Consider the following 25,581-nt stretch of genomic DNA (forward strand, 5'->3'; position numbering starts at 1 on the left):
AAACTAATACTGTGTGGCTAGTATGCTGTTACTTTTTAATTGTTATAATCTTTGACTTATAGTGATGGATAAGTCACTGAAACTTGTCTACTTAGGTCTCCAAGTGTTTGTCACTTCCTTTCCATTCCTGCTGCCATTATTCTTGTTCAGAAAGTTGTTATTTCTCCCTAGACTATTAAAATAGTCTCTGCGATTCCAGAATTCACTTCTTTGGTCGAGTTTTCACGTATTGTGTTAACTTCCTAAACAAAGGTCGAATTGCGTGAATTTCCTTTTGCAGAAACTTTCATTGTGTCCCTTTTGGATTCTACAGAACAGAATCCAATAACCTTACCATGGTATTCAGCAACATGGTGTTCAGTCAGGGTCTTTCCTCAACCTGGCCAGGCAGTTCCCCCTCCAGTCTCCCCTCAGACTCGACTCTAGCCAAAGTGGGGTAGTTGGCTAATCTCCACATCTGTGTGTACTCTCACTTCCCACTTTTGTTGACGCTTTCCTGAACCGGAATTAATTGTTCCTCTTTTTGAGTTCGTACAGCACATTTTTGTACTTTTATTTTATTCTGCTTATAATTATTTAGGTTTTTACATGTCTGTCTCCTGTAACAACTTTAAGAGTCTATTTTTTTATTATTACCTTCATAAAACCTAACTGTGTGGTTTGCATATAGCAGGTTTTCAAATGTTTGCTCCCTGATGAACAGATTGGAAGAATGAATCTGGACACTGTGAATTTGTGTATGTCTATACCCTTAAAAATATTAGTTTATATACACAATGAGAGCATTAAAATTACTCACTTTACCAGTACAATTTAATAAAACTCAATTTCCCATCTTAGTTTACAAACTAAGATTTAATAAACTAGTTTATATAAAGTTTTATTTGTGAGGAAATGAGAAACAGATAATTTTAAATTAGAACTTTCTAATACTAATTTAGTACTTCCTAAATACTGACAGATAATTCGCATATTTAATCTGAGATGAATAATATGCAAAAAAAAGAGAAGTAATAGAATTTATATGTATGATATCCTATATAACATATCTAAATAGGGAAATAAATAAGCATATATTTAACCTAGTGAAGATTCTGTCCTGGAGAAAGATGTTTCTAATAAGTTACTTGGTGAACTGAACTGATGAAATGAGTGCAACAGGACATGATGGTTTCATTTGGGTCTAATCTAGGATTAGAAGAGTTGTTTGATGTTCTGGCCTCTTTAAGTAGCAATATACTTTTTATCTGCTAATGTGCTTTCTCTATGTATTTGTTCCACCAGTTTTAATCTTGTGCCACAAAATGGCAAAACAGAATTTTAGAAAAACCTGAATTCAACTAAAAAAAGTGTCAAAGGATTGAGAATGGGAAGATGGAAGAAGCAATACCTTCTGTAGAAAAAACAAACAAAAAAAAGCCAGAACTCGTTTTCATGTGCATAAGTAAAAAGTGAGCAAGTCACTATCCATAACTCATATCATTTCTTACACTTGTCTGGTTATTAAGTTTTGTTGGATTGCCTAAATAATTTCCTAAGTGCTTGTAACAACTGAACTATGTAAGCATTCAGTTGATTATATGTAACCTAAAATGTTGTCCTGCCTGATTACGTCAAAACTTTCCAGAGACACTGACCTCAATAATGGTTCTAACTATAAAATTAGAAAAAAAGAACAAAATTACAAAGCCACTTTTGTTTCAATGAGGTCAGTGAATGGATGAATTACTTTAATGCATGGTGATGATATTTCTTGACTATTTTTAGCACACATGTAATATGCAGTGATTTAAAAAAAAAGAAATTCTTGTATGATAGTATCACTGTTATTTTAGGGGCATAGGCTAAAACAGCTATTCTAAATGAGGGTTATCATAATTAGAATTGCTTCAGAGATTTTTCAAACTACATATAGGTACTTCTGAAATTCTAGTTTTCTTCACTATAAAGGAATAAGTAAGTCCTCCTCACCACTTTTTTCATACTCCCAATATCTCATCAAAATGTCTGCGAGTTGAGTTTCAAGCCCTGATCTTCTGCCTCTTTTACTTCTACATCATCTCTCTAGTATGGCTGAGCACTCTGCTTCTGACTGACGCAGGCTTGTCTGACTCCAGCAGAGACCATGCACAAGTTCGTTGACCCTCCCAACCTCCCATCTTGATCTGTCCAGTCTCTTCCCTACCACGAATCCTGCACATTGGGTTACTAGAGGCCTGTTCATAAAGGGAATATACCATCATACTCTTACTCTCTTGCTTTAAAGCCTTTTAATTGCCTATTTAATAGGTCCATAAAGATTTTGTAAACTCTGACCTGGCTTTTCAGCCTCCTCTCTTTCTCTCCATGTCCTACCACCCTGTCCGTTTCCACTGTCCTCTCTAAACTCTCTCCTAAACTTTAATCTATTTCAGACCTCTTGCTTTTCCTGAGAGAGCCACAATGCTCACACCTTGGTTCTTGTGGGAATAATTTTGCCTCATTTTGTTATCTCATTTGATAGACTCTACTGATAGCTTGAGCATCACTCTCCCTGTGGAGACTTTTCCTAATCCTTCAGATAGAATTGACTTCCCCTCCTTTTCTGTAATCTATAATGAATTTATTATACATGTTCCACATTTTGCTGCACATATTTGTTTACAAATCTGTCCACTTAAAGGACTATAAATAATTTGTTCAGATCTCAGTCTTCAACACCAAATCCTTTTCCTGTCACTTAGTAACTCAATGCTTATTGAATATACATTTGAAAGAGTATTAGACAATTATTAAATTTTAAATTTCCATAGGACAAGAACTGGACTAGATACAAAGGTGAATGAAGGAGACATGGCTGAACAATTGCCTTTGTCTGTTTTACTCTGTTATTTTTTTTAAGATTTGTAGAACTGTATGTAGCATGGGTTTATAGTTGCTATTTTTATTTTTATTTTTTTTGGACCTAGATGAGTGTTTTCGAGTCAGGGACAAATTTCTGGTCTAATCATTTGTGACAAGGATCACAGATGCTTATTAGAAAATTGTTTTCAGTCTCCTTATCTCAGCTGATTGGTCATTTATGCTTACAAACAAATTTCCTTTCCAGATTAATTCCTTGTTTAAATTCTGTTGTTGATTCTGCAAAGCTCAGGTTGCTCTTGAAGACAGTTGAATTGTTCAGTGACTAGTGATCTAAAGAAATTACAGAAGATATTACTCAAAATTTGGAGAACAAGACAAGACAAAACCCTGCCAACCTAGCCTTACCTTTATAGGCATCTTATTTTTCTCTTTGGCATAATTTTTGTATTGACTGATAAATCTTAAAGAGAGCTGACTTGAGACAACCCTGCATATCAATAGATTTTCTTTTGAAATGTTGAGCCTGAAGAAACATGACTATTTCCCAACATAGAAGCAAGAGACAAGGAAACAGTTAACCTACTCATGTGACCAACATATTTTGGGAGTGATACTTGGATGGTCTGAGCTGATGTTGGGCGGAGTAGCGTTAAATCTTCAGCTTTCAACTTTGTGGTGATTTTGGACTTACCACAATCATCAGCTCTCGGTTTTTGGACAAGTGATTGTCACCTGCAAACATCATGCATTGATTCTGAGAGAAGTAATAAACCCTGACAGACTGCTAATTTGGCTAATTGTTTAAAAGATGTGCGAGCTCATTGAGCTCATTGCCCACCTCACTGTTACCAAGTGAGTTGAAAGTGATTACTACTTTTAGAGTAGGCAGGAGGAAGTTTGGAGGAAAATGATGATATACTGTCTCAAGTATTATAACATAATTAGTGTAATGGTGTAATGCATCAAGGAGCAGAGCACAAGTTTAGGGATTGAAAGATCTGGATTTAAACTGTGGCTCCATATATTACCAACTACGAGAGTACAGATAGATGAGTTAAACTCTCTGTGCTTTGGTTTATAAATGAGGATAGAAGTTCCTTCTCGTATAGAGTACTAGAAAGAATTTTATGATAAAAATCATTAGAAAGCATTTAGAAAGTTCTTGTCATTAGCAAGGAACTAATTTTTATATTGGCATTCAACAGAAATAGTTGGAAAACAGTGGATCACATTATAAAGATGGTGAAAGTTCTCTAAAAAATCTGTAATTTTTAAAAAAGTGCTATGTGTTCATTGTAAAAAACCCACAAAGAAATAATCCAATCATCATAAAAGACAAAGGAGAACATTCAAATCACCCCAAATTCTACTCAGTGACAGAGCATACCAACCAGGTATCTCTCTGTATGTTTATTTAGGTATATATGAAAAGCATGTATCATTAATGTTCATTATTCTATGACTCAGACAAGATGGACACAGGTTTTTCCTTGGATTTTCTGCTCCAGGTATTAATACTTGAACCTGGCTTCCTCTCTGCAAGCCTGGTGCCCCCTGTCTGGAGTCTGGAGGGCAGGATCTCCAGTGCAACTCTGAGCGAATGACCTCAGCTGCCATCCCAGGAAATCCCTCTATCCTTTCTCTGTTGCCTTCACGAAGCCCTCACTGCTGTTGTTAAAATGTCGCTGTTGATGGGCCACCGGAAAATTGCAGTAAGCCTTTTTGCTGCAGGGCTGGGCATGTGGTCTTGTTGCCTGCTGCCTCTGCAGCCCTGTTCATTGCTCACTGGTGCTGGTCTCTGTAGATTTATCAAGGTTTGTAGTTCTGTTCTTGTTCAGTTCTTCCAATAGGGTTAGCCATGTTCCTGACTCTGGGCTCCATAAAACATCTCCATATTTTCATCATAAATTTCCATCTTTTAGGTCAGCAGAATATTGTTGCATCTGCCTTAAGGTGCTGTTCCAAGTGCCTGAAAGCACAGAGAGCTTGAACTTGATTAAACATCTGATTGTTTTGAGTCTCACTTGCTAACGAAAGTTTTTTTGGCAGAATTTGGTTTGAGACTTGCTTTCATGGTAACATAGGATTTGGGAGCGAGATTATAGTGAAAGAGAGCTGTACAGCCCTTCACATATTTTGGTAGTTGAAGACAACAGATAACTACGAAATGTATTAATTATATCAGACAGTCATTAACAGTTGATACCCAGAAATATCATTGACCCTTATATATTCAACATGCCTCTAATTACTATACTGAATTATCTTATTAATTTCGAAAGATTTTATTAGTTGATTCTCTTGTTTTCTTCCTAGGTACAAAATTAAATCTGCAAGTAATGATAATTTAATTTTTTTCTTTCTAGTACTGTCTCATTTTTATTTTATCTTATTCCTAAGAGCTCCCAAAGTGATGTGAATGATGACATTATTTGCAATTCATTTGATTGTCCTCAATAATATGGACAGTCAATATAACCAATACAACAATCAAAAAATAAAATCAATCAAAAATTTACAAAAATTAAGCATTTACTGTTCTTGTGACTTTGGACACTCTATTTAACCTCTCTGAAGTTTATTATCTTATCTGGAAAATGGATTCTGATAATAATTGCTACTTGTTAGTATTATGGCAAGAGCTAAAGGATATGATTTGTCTAAAGTGATCAGCACAAAGCCTGGCACCTGGCTCGGTAAATAAATAGCAGGTGCAGAATTTGTGATATAGGTTCCTGTTGGGTATGATGGGGCACAGAGGAGGAAGTAATCAGTTCTTCCTGCCTAGGGCACAGCAGTGGGAGAGGCTGAAAGAAGTTTATATTTCCCAGGAGGAATCAGGTTGGTGAATAAATTTCAAGGAAAGGGAATGCTATAGGTAAAACATAAGTATGGAAAACGCAGGCAATGTTAGTTTAAGGGACCGCAAAATATATGAAATGTTCGGAGCAGAGTCTATGATATGAAATGTGGATGGAGGTATACCTGGAGATAAAGCCAGGATCAGAATGTAGCAGGTGTTTAATATTATGTCAAGGAAGGAGTTCGGAGCTTCTGTTGGTAATAAATAGGTTTTATGCAATGGAGCCATTTGGTCAGGTAAAACTGTAGAGAATTTTCTCTTGGAGACATCTTGGTGAATGAAGTGAGAGATTGGAGGCAGGAAGACCAGTTAAGATCTCTGAAGTCTAGAAAATAGTTAGACCTGGAAGCAGAAGCCAAAGTGGGGAAGTATTAGAGGAGAGGGAGAAGGAAAAGAGAGGACGACACCAGGTTCTCACTTGGAAGAGAGGTGAATCGGACATGTCTTAGTATCCTGTGGTTGTTATAACAAATGACGACAAATTTTGTTGGCGTAACACAGCAGAAGTTTATTCTCTCACAGTGCTGGAGGCCAGCAGTCTGAAATCATTTTTTGCTTAGCAGAAACTAAGGTGTTGGTAGGGCTGCTCTCCCTTTGGACAGTCTAGTGGAGAATCCACCCATTCCTTGCCTCTTCCCGCTTCTGGTGCCGGCATACCTTGTGGGCACATGACCTCAGTCTTCAAGAGTGGAGTCTAGAAATCTCTTTCTGCTCTGTTCGCGTCCTCCTCTCTTCTGTGTCAGATCTCTCTTTGCCGTCTTCTTATATGTGATTGCATTTAGGGCCCACTCAGATAATCCAGGATAATCTCATCTCTCATCTCAGGTGCTGTAGTTTAATCACATCTGCAAAGACATTCCCCTCTCCCCCAAATAAGGTCATATTTATAGGTTCTGGGGATTAGGGCCTGCTTTGTGTGTGGGGGGCTATTATTCTACCTTCCATGGCGGTTGCCATTTCAATGAGATAGGATGGTGAGATTAGTTTTGTATATGAGTTTTAGGTTTTTAAGAAGACCCATACTCTGTTCTCAGTCTCTTTGTATCCTGTCCATTTTGTTAACATAATGTTGTATTTCTCTTTTAGAGCCGAAATCAGGGATTGGGTTCTGTATCTTTTTTTCTGATAGCTTGCATCACTGCGAGTAACCCTTACAATATTTCAAACCAATCAGTTCTTCTATTTATTTTAGCCCAGGAACACCAGAACTCTGAGATATGTCAGATTTTGAAAAAGCCTGGCTTTCCTTTTAAGTAATGTTCAAGAATATTTGAACATTACATTTGAATCTTTTTTCTAATGATCCTATTCTTCAGAATTACTTGGTATCTTAGATTCCTGCTGATTTTGACTCTTCAGTAAGCATCAATTTCAAAATACTTCCTTTTTTTAAAATTTCTTATGCTTTACTTTTTGCCTATGCACAATCTGTTTTCCCTTGCCATAGAAATTACAGTTTCAGGAAAAATAATTTTCTTAAATTTATATAGCTAAATTTCCAGAGATAATGTTTGTTTAATGAATAAAATAAACAATGAATAAATGAGTCAGAGGAGATTAAGTTTGACAGTCAAAGCACTTCCAAAGACTTGAACAATTTCTGTTCAGTTGGTTAAAAAAAGTTTTGATTTCCTTGTTTTTATTTTAAAAAAAATCTCCGGTGCTGTAGTTTAATCACATCTGCAAAGACATTGTGTGTATATGTTGAAATATATATCAAGAACTTCCTAATTCCAATCTATCAGACAATATGATGCCCAAAATAAGGGCCCTGGGTGACATGGGGCTTGTTTCCAGTCCCAGGAAGGCAGTCACTCTCAGGTATTTTCAGTTAATGGAGTGCTTATTAGGGCAAAGGCCCCAAATGCCAACTTCCTCTTTTACTCTTCTTTCCATAATGAAACACCTCACCATATATAAAGTGTAAAAAGCTGATGCTTTTGGTTAGATACTGAAACTTCACTCATTCAGTAGTTGCTGTTGAACCCTTGCTTAAGTGCAAGCCTGTTAGGTTTTGCAGCTGCGCAGTGGTATTTAGCAAACTCCTTGCAGGTGGTCAGCGGTCTTGAGCCTACACTGAATAATAGGTAAATAAAAGGTTCCTAATAATTTCCTAAATTTTAATTAAACCCAGAATCATTTTGCTTATAGATATGGAATAGTTTTCAGGGAAGATCATATGATGCAGAGATGTCCTCTGTCAACATGTGGAAAATTTATGCTGAATAATGTTTGTAAAAAGCACTGGTCAATGGTGTAAAAAGCACTCTATAGGCCGTAGTTTTGTTCCTGTGGAAAATGAAATATAACCATTTTTTTGTTGTCGTTTAGCTTTATTTACAAGCTATGATTTTGTTCTTATTAAAAATTAAATAGAACTATTCCACTCGGGTACAGCAGTAGAGCCCCTTTAAATGTCTAAAAGCTTGTTAATCACAAGTAACAGTGCTTTCTGAAATTCACTTCATACCTTCAGTTTGAGGACTTATTCACTAAAACAAGTTATATTGTACATTTTGTTAAATTAGCATTGTAAAAGGTCACAAGTAGTAAAATTGTCTTTACTCTGAAACTATTTACTTAAAAATTCATAATAGATTTTCTAAAATAGATTTTTTTAAAAAAATTGTGGTAGTATAATATTTGCTTTCCCTTTAAAGCATTTTTAAAAATTCAGTATTTACTACACTACCAAAGAACAGTATTTATTAGATGATTTCATTTACTGAGTAGGAGAGAGTTAGCAGCAGTCCTGAAATTTTAGTTTAATTCAAAAATCACTTTTACCTTAATAGATCATGTTATTATGCTCATTTTACATAAGAATTGGAAGTTTTAATTTTTCACTAATAAAGCCTTATTAGATGTAAATATAAAAAGATACTTGAGCTTTTTAAAATAAGGTACTTGATTCAAGATATAGATTCATTTAGATTATTTTAATTTTATAGACATACCTATAAATTGTTTTTTTTTTCTATTATAGTAAAAAAATAGTTGAGATCAGAGCTAATTTGTACCTATTTATTTTTTTAGTTGCAGCTGAATCAATTTGACGTTTTAGGTTATTGTTCATTCTCTCTACAATAAGCTTAATTTATCTACCATCCAATATTGCTATTTAGTTATTTCTATAAGTATGTCTTCCTAGTAAAATTCAGCCTTCTTGAAATAAGGGAATATGTCTTTAATATTTATTGTATCTTTGGTAGTTAGATCTTGAATATAGAGTGTTTGCTTGAAAAATACTTGCAGAATTGCACTGAAGTTTAAAGAGAATTTCTCTTTTCCAGGTAGAGAAAGACAAACCTGAGATATCATTTTAAGAGGCTATACTAACTGGCTGTTTAGTATAGGTCTTGGAATGCTATTTGAGAATAAAAACTATTATGGTCAAGAAAACTGTAACATTCACATTGGCCACTCAACGCAGTTTTGTGCTAATGACTTTATGAGAAAGTATCTTAAAGTTGGGAGGTGACTTATTGGGCATAAAATCCGAGCAGGTAGGGTTATCGGATGAACTAGCTGATTATTGTCATCAAGGGAGGACAGCTTGTTGTATCAGTCTTTGTCATAAGGGACTCATATCTATGAGGATTGAATAGTAGAAGCGGATAGTCAGGGGATCCTTTTGCCTGCATGGTCCTAGAAAGGTGTTAATAAATTCTTGCACATCTACTCCTATTTCCGACTTCATATGAAATACATCTCTTCCATTAACTCAGTATTTCTTCATGCACGTTAGACTTTGATTGGACCTTAGGTTTAGTTACGCTATTTCAGTTGTATTCCTTTAAGTCTATAGTCCAGACACTTCAGTTGGAGTTTGAGGATGAGTGGTTTACTAGAACAGCTCAGGTGATTCACAGATTATAATTTTGATTCTGTTAGTTTTTCAGGTAAATTTTCTAATTCACACACTGTATTTTTCCATAATTTCTTCTCAGTAATTTGTTTAGTTCCTTGTTTTGGCTGCATAGATTTACAGAATAGAATGACACGTTCAGGACTTTTCACCTAATGAAGTTTGACATCATGTTCTAAAATTATAGACATAAATTTATAGGCATTCTAGCTCAAGCAAATGACACCTTCATAGAAGGAAGAAGTAGCCTTCCCATATAAGTATGTAATCACTATGTCATATACCCGAAACTAATATTTTATGTCAACTGTAATTGAAAAATTAAAAAAGAAAACAAGGCAGATGTGAGATGTGTGTATGTCTGTGTGAGGACATACTCATGCTATTTTTCAAATTACCTCATATGGAAAACAAAAAATATTTTTCTGTTAAGTGCAGTTATGTTTGGCCTCCTTTCTTTTCATTCTGTAGGCAGCATCTCTCTTTATGTTTGTCCATGAACTACAGTTTATTTTATTTGATACTCTAGTGGCTCAACCGATAGATATAACTGAGGCCTTCTACATTTCCAACTCTCACAGGAAAATAAGTTGATTTTTCTGGACTTCTTTAGACTGCAAGGGATTTTGTAAAGAACAGGGAAATCAGATTCGGATTTGGCTGCATTGGATTATTCTGTACTGGGTTGTTTGCTCTTATTCATTTACTCAGTGTCTCTGAGCTTCAGTTTAGTTTTTTGTTTATTTTTTTTTTTTGTAAAATGGCCTTTGCAATAATACCTTTCTCATTTTACTTAATGTGAATGTACTTTGTTTCTAGTAGGATTTAGAAAGTGAAAAATCTTGCATTCTTGTCATAAATCCAAACTGGATGATGTGTTTTGATAATCCCTGCTATTTTACAGTATGTGTGTGTGTGTGTGTGTGTGTGTGTGTGTGTGTGTGTGTATATATATATACATATATAATTTAAGAATATTTGCCTTTTCCAAATTTTTAAAATCATATATGTTTGAGTAAATAGTCTTTGGAAATTAAATCTAGTCAGAGGTGGTCTATTCTATTACAGTCATATGACCAAAGTATAGATGAAATTTATCATCAGACAGTACAGGGAAAGTTAAATTATAAGTTTCAGGGATTGTTATGAAGAGTTTATGGAGTTTTACTTCTCATCATATGAGAAGGATCTAAGATTTTCCATCTCTTTGTTTGGTTTTGACCTTTACCATTATGTATTATGGATCAAAATGACTGGACGAATCAATGTGAGCAGTAAAATCTATGATGAAGAATAATTATCTTTATTATTGATAGAAATCCAGCATTTTAAGTTTGTGGTTAAAAATCGTAGCTTTTTTTTAACCCATTTCCTTTTTGCCCCAAGAATACTTGCTGGTGGTGCTTGCAGCTGCTGCATTTACCCTGAGATGACTTGTGGATTATAGTCCTAACCTTACCCCCAAAGTTTGCCGTGAAATATCTTGCTTTTATTATTATTTTTGCATTGCTCTAGTATATCATTCTGGTTTTATTAATGATATTTCCATTTACAAAATATAGTAATTCTTGATGGCTGAAAATGTTAAATCCTAGAAAGCGTAGCATTCCTGAGCATAATGTTAACATCGTTCTTGAACAATTGTTAGCCGAAGATTCATTTGATGAATTTGATTTATGTTTACATTAGGATTAGAGACAAGAACTGTTTAGAAATAACTCTAAGAACAGTTTTTATATTTTATTTTCACATTGAAAACCAGTCAGATTTGTTTCAGCCTCAAATAGTGTGTTTATGTAAAATTAAAGTAATGCTGGCAGTGAGCTGCACTTTTTTTTCTAAATGGGAAATGGGTTAAAAGATAAACAAGGCACTGAAACTTACATGATTTTCTTCTAAATATGTGTATAACTTAGTTTTTGAGTTCCAAACACACTGCATTATCTTCCACTGTCATGTCTCCTTGATTTTTATGAACCCAGAAGAAAGAGTTGAATTACAATTTTTTTAGGACACTTAATGAACACAAGCTGGAGACACAGGAAGACCTGGAGAATTTCCCCCTTATGTGGAAAACTACTTTTTGTAAAAATACATCACGGTAATTGCTCAAATGGAAATGTTTTAATTTACTCTTTACCAACCGTTGCTGGAGTCACAGTGTCTGCATAGGGTACAGAAGGATCATTTTATTTGATTTCTGACTGGTGGTCTTTGAATCTGACTTAATTCCAAATATAAATATGTCTGATATTTTCTCTTCTTTCTAGGAATCCTTCAAGACATAATCTCATTTTTATTTTGGTCTGTGCTACTTGTTCTGTTGGCTATTCTAAAACAGATTTTATCAGTGTACAGTGATTCCACAGAAGCCATAACTTTTGAGAACCTGCAATAAAGAAGGATATCAGATATATATGCAAAATGAAGGCCTTTCAAATACCAAGAGCAGTCTAGATAAATGCACACGAGTCGTAGTCCTGGTGGAGGAATAAGACAGCTTAAAGATGAGATTCTTATAAGTATTATTAAATACAGAAATATAATTTAACTAATACAAATTATTACCAATTAATGGAGAATGAATATGAAGCACACATTTAATTTTTGGAAACTTCAAGTCCTCATTCTTGACAGCCAAGTTTTTCAGATGAGGATATAATTTCAAATGATCACATTTTAGAAAAAAATTTAGATAGAATTTTTTTTTAGTAATTGGCTGCCTTGTTAATCAAAGCACAGTGAACTTAACTTTTTTTTTTTATTACTCAGTGTTATCATTATGAGCATAGAGTATAGGACTGCATTGCTCATTGAAGGTAACCCCAACACCAGATGAATCCAGACTTACACTTTCTGGTTTTTTTTTATTCTGTTGTAAATGTTGAAATATGTGTAAAAAAAGAATAGGTAGATGCTAATCATGGCCTTGTCTACCTTTCCTCAACTGAGAAGAATCCTTTCCTCAACTGAGAAGAATCTTCAAGCAAGATCTGTACATTCAATTTAAATTCCCAAACCAAAATAGCAACATAAAACTCATTAGAGTTGATGTCACCTGAATGGCAATAGATGGTGCTTTTGCTGTTGCCTTTTAATTGTATGGACTAATGTGATTATGTGCTCTGAATCTCAAACAATTTTGCATTAGTAGCAACTCACAATTCAATTCAGGAAACATTTTTGAGCATCTCTGTATTTATTAATGAAGGGATAAAAGGAAACCTAAGTTAATTCTCTCAGAGATATTGATCTTAGAATGTGGAGAGTCTTGTTATGGGCTAACTGCAGTGCAAGACTGAACAAATAACCCCCTTAGCTTCCCAAATTCCAGTGATGTTCTTTGAATAAGTACTAGCAGATCTTTAGCAAGTTTTTATTCAGTCTTGTATATATGTGTATAATCATTATATGGAATATATACACATTTGTATTTATTATATATTTATATAAATATTTTGACCTTATATTCATGTAAAAATTTTTTTTATTCAACAGAAATCTTCTTGACAGAGACACATTTTCTAAATCTGATCCAAGTAAGTATCTGTTAAGTTGCTTTTGAAACAGTCTACTTATTTTACTCACTTGATTTTGCAAAAATTGTATGAACTCATAGTTCTTGTTTAAATACTTGTTTTAAAGTCTAGAAAGCAAGAAGAGGAATGATCGCAAGCCCTGTGTCCTCATCTCTCTAGGCAGTATTCTGGCTAAAGAGGGAATTGCTTAGCATTTTGAGAATAAGATGAAACTGCAGATGACTCCAGTGTAGGACAATTCAGCTTTGAAAGTACAGCCTTGTGGTATGACCATATGGTAGAAATTATATTTGAAAGACAATCCTTACAGGCCATAATTTTAAATGATTTAGTCACTGAGTAATATTTTCCCTTTTTTTTTTTCTTTTTTTAAAACTTTTTGCAAATAAAAACGGTATATAAAGGCATATATGACCAAGTGAAATATATGTTTTATGAGCTTAATTTTTTGATTTCTAATTAGAGATTTTGAAAATTAGAGATATCTTGTAAAATAAAAAAGACAAAAAGTTTTGAATTAGAAAACAGCAAAATTAATATATGTGTCAGCTACTGTTTATAAATCTTGTAATATTTCAAAATTGACGTTAACCAGCTCTCCATCTCTACAAATATGTGAAAAAATGTAGGAAAAGTTTTGTCAGATGTTAGAATTCTTGAGGTGGTCATTGGGAAATAGCATTATAATTTGTGGGTGTTAAAAATTCCTAGGGCATATGTGACAAATGGGTGAAACTTTTTTTATCCCTTAATCTTTACCGCAAATGCTTAATCTTTCTTTTGCAACTTCCCTTTGTGGTTGACAGGATTTCTTACCACATCTGCAGTTACTTCCTACACTGAAGTCTTGAACCCTTCAAAGTCATACATGAGATTTGGAATCTACTTTTTGCAAACTCTTGTTAATATTGATATTTTGACCCTGTTCTATAAATCACAGATGTTCTTAATGGCATCTAGAATGGTGAATTCTTTCCAGAAGGCTTTCAATTTACTTTGCCCATATGTAGCAGAGGAATCGCTCTCTATGGCAGTTATAGCCTTACAAAACTTATTTCTTAAATAATGTGGCTCAAGAGTTGAAATTGTGCCCTGATCCATGGGCTGCAAAATGGATGTGTTAGAAGACATGAAAACTATATTAATTTCATACATCTCCACTAGAGCTCTTGGGGGACCAGGTGCATTGTCAATGAGCAGTAATATGATGAAAGGAGTCTTTTTACTGAGCAGTAGGTCTTAATTGTGGGCTTAAAATATTTAGTAAATCATATGGTAAACAGGTGTGCTGCCATCTAGGCTTTGTTGCTCCATTTATAGAGCACGGGCAAAGTAGATTCAGCGTAATTCTTAAGGACCCTAAGATTTTGGAAATAGTAAATGAGTATTGGCTTCAACTTAAAGCCATCAGCTGTATTAGCCCCTAATAAGAGACTCAGCTTGTCCTTTGAAGCTTTGGAGCTACACGTTGACTTCTCTTTAGCTGTGAAAGTCTTGAAGGCATTGTCTTCCAATATGTGGCTCCTTTGTCTACCTTGAAAATCTGTTGTTTAGTGTAGTCACCTTCATTAATTACCTTAGCTAGATCTTCTGAGTAACTTGCTCCAGCTTCTACATTAGCACTTTCTGCTTTACCTCTTATTTTTATGTTATGGAGATGGCTTCTTTCCTTAAACCTCATGAATGAACTTCTGCTAGATTCACACTTTTCTTCTGCACCTTCCTCATCTCTCTCAGCCTTTATAAAATTGAAGAGAGTTAAGGCCTTGCTCTGGATGAGGCTTTGACTTAAAGGAATGTTGTGGCTGGTTTGATCTTCTATACAGACCATGTCAGCAATAAGGCTGTTTCGCTTTCTTATCATTGTGTGTTCACTGGGGTAGAACTTTAAATTTCCTTTAAGAACTTTTCTTTCGCATTTACAACTTGTCTAACTGGCACAAGAAGCTTAACTTTTGGCCTATCTTGGCTTTCAACATGCTTTCCTCACTAAGCCCAATCATTTCTAGCTTTTGATTTAAAGTGAGAGATGTACAACATTGCCTTTCATTTGAACACGTAGAGGCCATTGTAGGGTTATTAATTGACCTAATTTCAATATTGTTGTCTCTCAGGGAATAGGGAGGCCTGAGGAGAGGGAATGAGATGGAGGAATGGCCAGTCAGTGGAGCTGTCAGAACACACACATTTATCAATTAAGTTTGCCGTCTTATATTTTCATCCCCAAAGCAATTATAATTGTGTCATCCAAGATCACTGATCACAAATCACTATAACAAATATAATAATAAAATGTTTGAAATACTGAGAGAATTACCAAAATATGACACAGAGATATGAAGTGAGCAACTGCTGTTGGAAAAATGGTGTTATAGACTTAACAGTATTGCTATAAAACTTCTATTTGTAAAAAATGAAATATCTACAAAGTACAATAAAATGAGATATGCTTGTATTGAGGGTGGGAGTTGCAAAAATTAAATATAAAGTGTGATATACTCTAAGTTGTTCTTTCTATGATGACTTTGAGCACAATATGTATTTAGGGAAAGCTCTGACTTATGTCTAGTAACATAATGAAATATTTCAAACTGTTAAACTATAGATTTAAAATTTTCCCACATATGTAGCATAATATAGAAGACATTAGTAAATTATTATATTTTTTATGTGACAAGTTCTCTATATAATAAGTTCTAAAGATCTGATATAGTTTGTTTTTTGTTTTTTTTTAATAAAATATTTCATTCATTTTATAATTTACTAGCAATTTTCTTGCAAGAGTAAGGCTAGGGATTAGGAATTAATTTTGATGTTTTTTTGGATAGTTGAAAAATAAATTATACACTTTTGGATCTGATGTCTATAAATGACATTTATATATACATATTTTCATCTTTTGTAGTTTGTGTCTTATATGTACAAGGAGTTGGAAATAAAGAATGGAGAGAGGTAAGAATTAAAACTTTTAAAAAAAAATCGCTGTGCTGGTAGATATGGTGTAAGTTACAGTTTGATGAAGATGATACATTCCTGTTTTTAGTTAAGTCTTTTAAAACCCAAAGATTGAATTTCTTCTTTATTTTATGAAAGTAATCTTTACATTTTATTTTTAATAATTCTGAATGTTTGGCTGACTTATGACCTTCCTGTGGAATATTTTACCCTTGAACTTGTACTTTCCCCAGTTAGAAGTAATTTAATGTGTTGCAATCCTTATGTAATTGAAGTCTGTGGACTTAGTCTCCCTTTTAGAGATCAACTGATGATTTTCATAAAATATCACATTAAGCGTTTTAAGTGTGGTAATGATATCAACTATCATCTGTTTTTTGCCAGTTAGTAACTTATTATTTGAAAATAAAGAAGAAACTCAGTTTCCTAATACAACTATATTTTGCTTAGTGAAACAAAAGCAAGGAGGCAGAATTATTATTTTAATTAATTTATATTTTAGAGTATGTTTATGTTCAAATGGAAGGATGTGTGCAGGAAGGGAGGCAAGCATATTAAAATAAGAGGTATCTCCATCTGCTTGTGGTTGCTGGTTACCACAGGAAGTTGGTGAATTGTTTTAATGAGGTTACAGGTTCTGGTGTGATTTCCCTAGTGAGATTCGTGCTATTTGTTGCTACAGATTGCTTTGCAGCCAGCCATTTTACCACAGTGTCTCAATTGTGAGATACAGGGTAAGAAAAAATTATTGTAATTTATTCCCAAAACTGAGAGAATAAACCAATTCAAAAATTGTCCCTATCGATAATAGTAGGTGGGATACTGAGCACCATTTTCTCTTATCTAATTGCTTCTGCACATTTCCATATGGTTATTTGATATTTATGTCAGATTGTACATAACTAAATGTAAACTCACCATGCCTGCTTCTTCTTCGCTCCAAATATAATATCACCAGCCAAAATACCAAACTGCAATTTTTGCAGCCATCCCTGATTTTCTTTCCCATACCTTCCTCCTTTAATGTTATCCAGTGTTATAAATTCTTTTTCATAAAAAAAGAAAATCTCAGATGAGCCATTGTTTTATTGAGACCCATGTTACTTTTGGTCTTCTGATGAGTCTATGCCTCTCTCTCTTGTTTTTCTAATTATTCCTTTGATCATTTTCCAAATAGATGTTTTTCTTTTGTTCTTCACTCTACAGTTCTCTTTCAAAGGCCTGGCACAATCCTTTGGAATAACTAACTAACCATAGGTTAGGCTAGATAGGGCTGAGGATTTACTAGGAATGTTCAGAAAATAACATTACTTAAGGAATCAATAAAGGAACTGAGATAAGATCCATAAGGTACAGGAACAGGTATCTGGACCAATGCAGATCCCTAACGATGAGGCTTTCCTATTACCTAAGCAATGATATACATTTCTTACTTAATTTAAAGGTCTTTTGTAATAATAATGACTAATGTTCTGAGCCCTTTAGATATATTGACCAATTTAGTTTTCACAACAACCTTAAGAGGTAGATGTTATTAAAATCATTATTTTACACATGAGAAAACTGAAGCACAAAAATCTTAAGTGATTTGACCAAAGTTACCCAGTTGTAAAAAACAGAGTGGAGATTTCAACCCAGGCCATCTGGCTCCAGAACCCGTTATTCGGCCACCTTGCTTTGCAGAATCCTTATCTGATCTCAACCTTTACATTCTATTTTATTAATGAAAAGAAATTCTATAAATTTATCTTTATTTTCTAAAGCTTGACTCTGAATGAAAGATAAATAGAAGGAGGCTTTTTGGGGGAAATGGCATAATTTTAAAATAGTAACAGAAAACAGTATTTTTCATGTTTATTTTTTTCTCTTTGAAGGAAAAGGAAGTATTCGTAAGAGGGAATAATACTCAAAGGGGGTATAAAAACAAAGTAGAAATTGAGAAAGTGATGAGAAATAGGTCCCAGAATTGTATAGAGTAGGTAGAAGCAGGTGGACAAATGGGGAGATACCAGTTAAGAGGCAATTTCAATGGACAGAATTTCAAAAGAATTAAAAGTGTAAAGAACTAGAGGATGATCTTCAGGAATAGAAAGGAAATGCCAGATGCAAGAGACAAGCATTTTGTAGCTAAAATCCATGGTATTTAGCAGCTAATTGAACTTGCTAGATAAAAGAAAGGGGTGGAAAAGTGAAATACACTATATGAGAATGACAGTTTCCTTATTTTGAGAGCCAGTGTGATGTGGTGGTTAAGAGGGTGCATTTAACCCCTCAGTGTCTCTGTTTCCCCCTCTGTAATGTGGGGAATGATGATAATGATTCTATCTCATATGGTTGTTGTCAGGATTAAATGTGAACCACAGATAACAGTGTCTGGCACACAGTGAGCACTAAATGATTAAGAATACATTGGGATTCTAAGAGATCAAGAAAACTTTTATAAGTATAACAAACAGTAAGTGGCAGGTAAGTAAATTCCTGCATTATAAAATTCTATAAAATTCATTTCACAAGCCCAGCAGTTGATGGGAAAATGACCTATGAGATTAACTTAGCCTCAAACCTAATATGAAGCTGTGGTGTTACACAGCTGCTAAAAAGCTAATGCAATCTGAGGATGCATTGATGGATGTGCAGCGCTTACATCAGGGAGGATAATGCTATTGTGTTGAGCTATATGAAATTGTCATTTTTATAGGTCAAAAATGGTTGAGTGTTGGAAATTTCATGTGATTCAATCGAATACTATTGTATTTTGCTCTATTGGGAGCAAATTTGCAGTGTTATTTTTCAGTTCTTCATTTGAGACCATTGAAATGCCAATTCTGTATTTAAGGAGAGCCACCATCCTGAAGAAAGAGATAGAATCTATGCCATATGAATAAAGGAATGTTTAAATTGAAAGATGCAAAGACTCTGAATAATCATAATAATTGTCCTCAAATTCTTAAAGTATTTTCATTTGGAAATGGATATATACTTACTTGGTGTTGAAACAGAAAAAGGGAAACAAAAAATTTGACCCAAAGGATGGAGAGACAGAGGCATTATTTAGTCTATTGTGAGAAGACCTTTGTAACATTTACAGTATCCCACTGTAGAATGGGTTTTCTAGAATGGTATCCTGGGACTCTAGAGATTGACCTGTATTCAGACAGGTGTTAGACCGATTGATCAGGTAAGAAGTTGTACTTGATTAGCTCTAATTTCCTTGCAAGTCTGCAATTTTATGGTGGTATAGCATTCCAAAAGAGTTTTCTACTCATTTTATCAGTTCATCGAAATATCTTTTAAATATTGAACATTATTTTACAAAATGATAGCAAAAACCAGTATGATACTATGGGGGAGGGGAAGAAATTTACCCTTCCAGGTTCTTTTGGTTGGTCTAATAAGCAAATAGACATGAGACAGATTAACAAGAGAACATGGCCAAATTTAATTATAAGTGTACATATGGGAACCCCACCTACATGAGAGTTAGAGACCCAACATACCTACCTGAGAAGTTCAGGGACAGAAAGAGAAAATGAGGTATAGGATGAGGTAAGACGCCTTTGAGCTTCAGAGAGGAGGAAGATCATTACACGATAATAAGAGCACATGTTCAGTAATTAAAAGTTTGTCTTACTCTATAGTCAGTGTACAAAATATTATTTTTGGTGACAACTCTTATTATGGGAAAGGCCCCTAATTTAAATTCTTTAAACGAGTGGTAAAAGTCTCTTGTGAGCCTACAGGGTCTCAATTTTTCTTCAGCCAAAGTGACTCATCTTGGGGAGGCCTGTTCTAAACCCCTTCAATAATTACTCTCAATATATTTGGAATCAGACAAATAAAATAATATTATAGATGCTTTATTAATAATTTCAAATATATCTATCTGTTTATCAATTTGGCCTGTATTTATTGGTACCTATTAATTAGCTGCATTAAAATTTCAAAATAGACAGTACAGTATTTCTATCTCAAGGAGCATGCAGCATCATTGGAGAGTTTTACTAGGAACTCCAGTGTGTCTCTACAATCAAGTTACTGATTTAGGTATCAGCACTGTGTCTATAATGTAGTGGTTGTGTTTGTATTGAATTTAGATGTATCCTGGAAAAGAACATAGTAGCGAGCATGTGATTTTGTGTTCTGAAATGAATTACTTTCACATAGTAAGGAGGAATAAAAAAATTTAAAAAAGAGTTTAAAATAAAGTGATACAAAATAAAGTGATACAAAAATTGTTTAAATTTATTTTGTAGTTGAAATCTGCAATTTTAAAATTATATCTGACACTATTAGAATTACCTGGATATCTTCAATACGTCCTAAGGATAGTGAATTATCAAAAGCTCTCAAAGTAAAGAATCTTAAAACTAAAATTATATTTTAGTGCATAATAATTTTGGATCTAGAAATGATACTTAAGTGCCATGAATTATGAAAATATAAAAACCTCTTAGTGGCAAGTGGAAATAGCAAAGTGACATTCCTAAGGATGTACACTTGACTTTGAGAGATTCTGAAAATGTTGCAATTAATTTCTTTGAGTTAAATTTTAGTTATCTATTGGTAATCTATTTTTGTGAATTATTTTTAAACATTTTAAATTATAGGATTGGTTCCAGATTCCCTAAGTTAGTACGTGATGAAAGAAAGCAAGCTGAAGCTCTTTGTAACCCACAGTGATTGTAATTTGGAGGCAAATCTGCCAAATGCTGATTATAGTTTAACATTGTCTCTGCTTCTGCGCCATTCCATTGACATTGATCTACTTTAACATTTATTCATTGCTATTCTGAATAATACATATAACATAAACACACACATATTCAGAAAGGATGAGAAAATTCTTCAAAACTCAGCTTAAATGTTACTCTATGTACTTGTCTTTTCTAAATTTCACGACTAGAATTTCCTCCTTGCACCTTTGAAATTCTGTAACTTCTATATCTTTCTTATGGTCCTTGTCACCTTCTACTTTAAACCACTCAACAAACATCAGCACTTTTTTTGTGAAGTTATTTTTTTATATGTTTTAGCTTCACTTTTTAACTCAGTGCTCCTTAAAGGTCAAGCTCCTGCACTACAGCCTTTAGGACAGGGTTTTATTCTTAGGAGGTACTCAATTAATATTTGTTGAAAAGATAAATTTGAAGATACCCTCAAATACACACACACTTACCATGGTTTCAGAATTTATGAGTTAGAAGAATCCCTTTAGATCACTTGGTACAAAGGTCACATTTTTCATGTGAGAACATTTATGTGATATGCTAATTAGTTCTGAGTGCCCAGAGCTTGTTTTGCTGTTCTTTATTGTAACTTTATTGACATATTGTGGAATTTGAATAATAGCATCTGTTGAAAACATGCTATTTACCTCTTAAAGTTTAGGAGATACTCATTTCATTCCTCCTCTTTGTTCTATAGAAATATTAGAGCGAAACATCTAAAATTATTGGTATAAGAAAGAGGAAACCCCACGGTCTATAGACGTCACTGTTGCTAAACCATGGAGCCTGGCGTGGCTCCTGACACTGCCTTCACTATTGGATTCATGTTGCAGAGCAACTGAGTATTTTTGCTTGGTTTGGTTTTCTTTTCTATCCTTTTAAAAAAATTCTTTAATTACAATATACTGCTGAGCATTTGCTGTATAGAGATTGTCTTCTAGCAGACATTTGAAGGATTCTCACTACAGGTGTCATGACTTCTCTACTGGGACTGATTAAGAGGATTGTAGCAGAAGATGTTCCACATTCTCTTACAAGAACAGCTGTGTAGCATGTGGTTGAAAGAACTTCGAAAAACCAACATGTTCTGTGGAATGTGTAGTTCCTGTTAAGGCATTGCTGTTTTTGCAAAAATATGTTGTATTTTTCTAAGGAAAATACTGTATACACTTATTTGGATTCCTAATGTCATCCATAACAGTTTTGGAAAGAGAACTGCAGATAGGCCTTGAAATATTTCTTCTGAGAAAAGGACTTAAGGTAGTTTTACAAATATTCCTAGCCATAGATAATTAAAGTGGGGCCTAATATAAGTTGCCCATAGTTTATAAGGCGAAGGTGAAGTCTGTTAGCTTTATCAGTATGCCGAGACTTCCTGGCTTTGCTTCTCTCTCCATTTTAATCTGGACTTTTTTCTTTGTCACTGGTCATTCCAAGCTAAAGTTGAGTAACACTAATTAACTTCCCTTCTCTCTATAATTGGACCCATCAATTCTTGGCTGCCTTTGCAATATGCAATAATACCAAACAATAAGTTTTTGTATTTTATCTACCTTTTGAGGTTCTCAGCAGGAGTATTGTTAGTCTGTTAGGAGTGACTCCATTACAGCTGGAGGCAGAAGTCCTCACGCCTGACAATAATTGCTGAATACTGAATAGGAAAACTTAGAGATAACTTGAGGCTTTGGATGATTTCATATTTTTCCAGTGTGGGTTTACTTTTGCTTCTGGGGAGACAACTATACTAGGAAAAATTCACCTTAATTCAGTTAAAGATTTGACTGACTCGAAGCCAAGCTTCATTGCTCCTGAGCAATGCTTTTCTGATTGATTCATCCTTACTCCTTGATACATACTCAATCCAAAGCCTCTGTTGCCTTATTTTTTAAATCCATCTTTTTTCAAAATTTAAACATATTGACAAGGGAAAGGAAAATATAGAATGTGTGTGCATATAACCTCTTCATGGATTTTTAAAAACTCCGTTGTCTTGCCTAGTTTGATGAGACTGGAAATCGCTGCTCAGCTTGGCTTTTCTTTTTGAAATGTAGGACCCTGCAGGGTACCTCTTCTGGCTTCTCTTTCCTCTAGGTTTTTGTTTTCACAACTTACAAGTTTTTATACGCTCTCTGGTGCCTCCAAAAAGATTACTTTACTATTTTGTTCAACTTTTCAAGTAACACTTGGTCTGAAACAATTTAATTTGCCATTGACAGAACTAAAAGTTTGTTATGAACACTTTTGAATGAAAATAATTCTCAGATTTAATTTGTAATGTTTCTATTTTCCTATAAAAATCTCAACAAAACAAACTGACTAAAAGTCATAAAAATAAGCACCGAGAATTTAAGAATCTCAGTACTGAAATTGTGTACATAATAATTTCTTACATAATAGAATAATTTCCAGAAGGGGAGAAAGTGTGTTTCACGAACTTAAGAAAGGCAATAATAGAATTTAATAATTCTTAAAGGTCCAGGAATTATTAATTTGAAGGATTTCTTAGAAATTGAGCAAAAGTTAGTGTTAAGTATGTAAAATACATTTTTGACTACTTTTTAGTTAATGTCAGTCAACAACATTTGTTCATTTGTGCGTAAATCTGTTTTTAAATATCCAAAAGCATCAGAGTTGGATATGAATGCATTTTTCAAGTTTATTTTCAATTGAATTTAGATAGCCACCTAAATAAGATAATCTAATTTAAAATAATTGGGCAATATAATTTGAAATAATTTAATGTAAAATAATTAAAATAATAATCTGCCTATTTTATGTAAAAATATTTTGTCTCACATAAATGAAAAACTAAACATAAATAAAAACAATTTATCTCCTGGATAAATTGAGTTTTTTTCTCTTTATATAGCAAAACATAGCAAGCAGAGACATGGTAAAAGCAGTTCCTTAAAATATGATTATTTTTTAGAGTATAATTTAATATTAAAATGTTTTAACTAAGGTTTTAAAATACTGTAATCTAATTTTAAAAATGGATGGAGTTTAGTCCTTTCTATATCTTATGTGTGGCAATTACATAGACATGACCAAGATGTCCTTTTTTTGATGGTTAATAATTTAGGTTTATTCCTAAAAATAGAAGATCCTAAAAAGTGAAAGAAAGACTTTTATGTGAAATATTCTATCTTAACCAAGATATTAGAATTGAGGGAAGTTGCTTTACTTTTCTCTCTTTCTCTGTCTCTCTTTGTGTGTGTACATACATATCTGCATTTATAGCTACATCTCATTGATCTTTAATAATGTAAGATCTAGATAAAGCCTTCAGACTTTCTACTTGTCTTCTTATAATTAAATGAATTTCAGATCATTGATTTGTTAAAAAAAAAATGTCTTGGGTAATGAGTTACATGACAGAACTATATCTCTTTCTCTTAGAGAAAAAAGTCCATGGATTCTCTGGTAATATAGTGTTTAACTTCGAAGAGGAATTGAATAAGAATGTGAATCTTCAGTTTTGGGTTTGTGCACGTACATGTGCACATTCACTTCCCCTTGGTATCTTTAATACCAGTTAAATATGTATAGTACTAAATTGAGGTTCTTTTTATTGAACTTATGTTAATTGTCTGCACTACTCAGTTCATCTAGTCTTCTCGTTTAACCTGTGGACACTGTCTTCTGTATATCTTTGGTACTAAGATTTAATTCTAATATAAAAACCAAATTAAAGATGTGTGCTGGTCCAGATGACTTTCTTCCTTCATCACTTTTACTTCAGTTGAAAAATGAATATGATACTGAGTTGTTGTTCTGGGCCTTCACAATACATTAAACCCTTCTCAACATTTTTCTCAAAACGGAGTTCATCCACTTGGTGCCATAAATAGATGAATGTTCTTTGTAGTACTGCTCCTCTGAAGCGGTTTAACAATTAGTCGATTTAGAAATCAGGAGTATTTCCATTTTATCACTTCTTCAAGATTTGTTCCTACATTAGAAAAGTACATATTTATCCAGTTAGCTCCAACGTAAAACAAAGGAAAACTTTCAAAAACTTAATCGTGAATTGTTTTTTATTTTTTGCTTAAAGTTTTACAAGAAACAATGTTTTAGGTTCTAACAAAACTAAGTTTACGTACTTTTTTCAAATGACTGACAACTTTCACACTAGGTAATCAAAAGAACATTTTTTCCTAATTACGAGATGATGAAACTTAATACTGTATAATTCTGTAAAAGTGCTTGACTGTCCACAATGGATATGTTCAATGTGTCAGAGATTATTGTAATTAGTTTAGTGATGCTTCTGACAATCCAGTATTGTAGATATTCAGAAAGAGACTTTTTAGGATACAAGTTGCAGTTCTTTCAAATGTAGCTGTTTCTGGGTATACATCATCATAATTATTATTAATAATTGTCTTTCCTCAAAGTTTTACTCTCTTCTGATCTGCATTATATGCATCTTTTTCCAAGGAATTAGAAAAGCTTTATTTAGTAATATAAGGCATTAGCTAAGACAAATTTTATTTTGAGTCAAAAAGATTAATCACTTGATTGATAGCTAATATATTCCAGCATCTAGGAAAGAATCAACGTATTTCCCATGAGCTGAACTCGTCATAATGTATTGGTGGATTTCTTATTGCCAATTTCTACTTTTCATTATAGAAAAAATTAATATAAGCAATACTTGCATTAATGTAAACTTTTTGTTTAAGCACTGCTTCTATTTATTCTATAATGAAATATAGTCATTGCAAGAAATTAAGAAAACCTAGACATTCATATAAAAACATTAGAAAATAATTTCTACATTCT

At 33.5% G+C, this 25,581-nt stretch overlaps 1 protein-coding gene across 1 annotated transcript in view; it reads left to right on the forward strand.

Annotated features, from left to right (window-relative positions):
- Window positions 1–25,581, forward strand: part of CPNE8 (copine 8) — a 170,492-nt gene that overhangs the window by 10,893 nt on the left and 134,018 nt on the right. The window contains exons 2-3 of the mRNA XM_039882322.1: window positions 13,074–13,114; window positions 16,020–16,066. Of these exons, the coding sequence (XP_039738256.1) occupies window positions 13,074–13,114; window positions 16,020–16,066 (88 nt within the window). The remainder of the gene's footprint in view (window positions 1–13,073; window positions 13,115–16,019; window positions 16,067–25,581) is intronic.

Source organism: Pteropus medius, unplaced genomic scaffold (genome assembly GCF_902729225.1).
Source record: "Pteropus medius unplaced genomic scaffold, Ma_sr-lr_union100, whole genome shotgun sequence".
NCBI classification, from domain to species: Eukaryota; Metazoa; Chordata; class Mammalia; order Chiroptera; family Pteropodidae; genus Pteropus; species Pteropus medius.